This window comes from Austrofundulus limnaeus, unplaced genomic scaffold (genome assembly GCF_001266775.1).
Source record: "Austrofundulus limnaeus strain Quisiro unplaced genomic scaffold, Austrofundulus_limnaeus-1.0 Scaffold210, whole genome shotgun sequence".
In the NCBI taxonomy this organism is placed as follows: domain Eukaryota; kingdom Metazoa; phylum Chordata; class Actinopteri; order Cyprinodontiformes; family Rivulidae; genus Austrofundulus; species Austrofundulus limnaeus.
Window position 1 is genome coordinate 343,070 of NW_013952612.1, and position 1,689 is coordinate 344,758.

The following is a 1,689-nucleotide window of genomic DNA, read 5'->3' on the forward strand; positions in this document are numbered from 1 at the left end:
CTATACTCAGTGTTACACTCTTATATACTAAGTGTTAAACCCATTTATACTCAGTGTTGAAATCTTTTATTCTGTGTTAAACCCTTCTATACTCAGTGTTAAACTATTCTATACTCAGTGTTAAACTCTTATATACTCAGTGTTAAACCCATTTATACTCAGTGTTGAAATCTTTTATTCTCAGTATTAAGCTCTTCTATACTCAGTGTTAAACTCTTCTATACTCAATGTTCAACTCTTCTGTACTCAGTGGTAAACTCATTTATACTCAGTGTTAAACTATTCTATACTCAGTGTTAAACACATTTATACTCAGTGTTAAACTGTTCTATACTCAGTGTTAAACTCTTTTATACTCAGTGTTAAACTCATTTATACTCAATGTTAAACTCTTTTATACTCAATGTTAAGCTCTTCTATACTCAGTGTTAAACTCTTCTATACTCAATGTTCAACTCTTCTATACTCAGTGTTAAACTCATTTATACTCAGTGTTAAACTCTTCTACACTCAGTGTTAAACTCATTTATACTCAGTATTAAACTCTTCTATACTCAGTGTTAAACTAATTTATACTCAGTGTTAAACTCTTTTATACTCAGTGTTAAACTTGTCTATACTCAATGTTAAACTATTTTATACTCAGTGTTAAACTTGTCTATACTCAATGTTAAACTATTTTATACTCAGTGTTAAACTGCTCTATACTCAGTGTTCAACTGTTCTATACTCAGTGTTCAACCCTTTAATACTCAGTGTTAAACTCTTTTATACTCAGTGTTAAACTCTTTTATTCTCAGTGTTAAACACTTCTATACTCAGTGTTAAACTGTTCTATACTCAGTGTTCAACCCTTTAATACTCAGTGTTAAACCCTTTAATACTCAGTGTTAAACCCTTTTATACTCAGTGTTAAACTATTTTATACTCAGTGTTAAACACTTCTATACTCAATGTTAAACTGTTCTATACTCAGTGTTAAACCCTTTAATACTCAGTGTTAAATTRCTCTTAGGAAGGCCAAACAAAAGCATAAAGGAAACAGATGATAAATGTGTTTTTCAGGTGATAAAATAAATTTWATGTAATTGAACTTTCCCTCCCCCKCTTAAGTCAGGAGATAGAGTACTGGGGCATCAACGAGTTCTTRCTGGACACCTGCTGTAGCTACCGTTACCACGACCGCAAGCTGGAGAGCAGCCGACACCGCAGCTGGGACGACGAGAGCGACGTCAGCAGCGTCGACACGTCCGTGGACGAGATCTCTGATTTAAACAAGTCAGACACTTCGCCGCTCTTTGCGCCATGACTAAATTATGAATGCCCCTCTCAGTGTTAATCGCTAAGACATCTTCCTCCTCCTCCTCACCCACAGAGACATGCAGCATTTTCAGGAGGTGCGTTACGGGAACGTCAAAAAGTGTTTGTGGCTGACGCTGGAGAACCCGGGATATTCCATCCCCAGCAAGATGTTCAGCCTGCTCTCCATCGGAGTGGTGCTCACCTCCATCGCCACCATGTGCATCAACAGCATCCCAGAGTATCAGGTTGGTTGAACCAACAAGCTGACAGGATGCACTTTTCACAGTATGGCTCTAGAACTCATCTGAAACTCACAGTTTTAGATTAGATTAGATTAGATTAGATTAGATTAGATTAGATTAGATTAGATTAGATTAGATTAGATTA

The 1,689-nt window shown here is 36.3% G+C and overlaps 1 protein-coding gene across 1 annotated transcript in view; it reads left to right on the forward strand.

The window, feature by feature from the left end:
• The window catches only part of si:dkey-43k4.5 (potassium voltage-gated channel subfamily S member 2), a gene marked incomplete in the record, with an annotated part of 16,716 nt that overhangs the window by 6,593 nt on the left and 8,434 nt on the right, over positions 1-1,689 (forward strand). Inside the window, 2 exon segments of the mRNA XM_014019125.1 lie at positions 1,114-1,278; positions 1,376-1,547. Coding sequence (XP_013874579.1) covers positions 1,114-1,278; positions 1,376-1,547 — 337 coding nt within the window.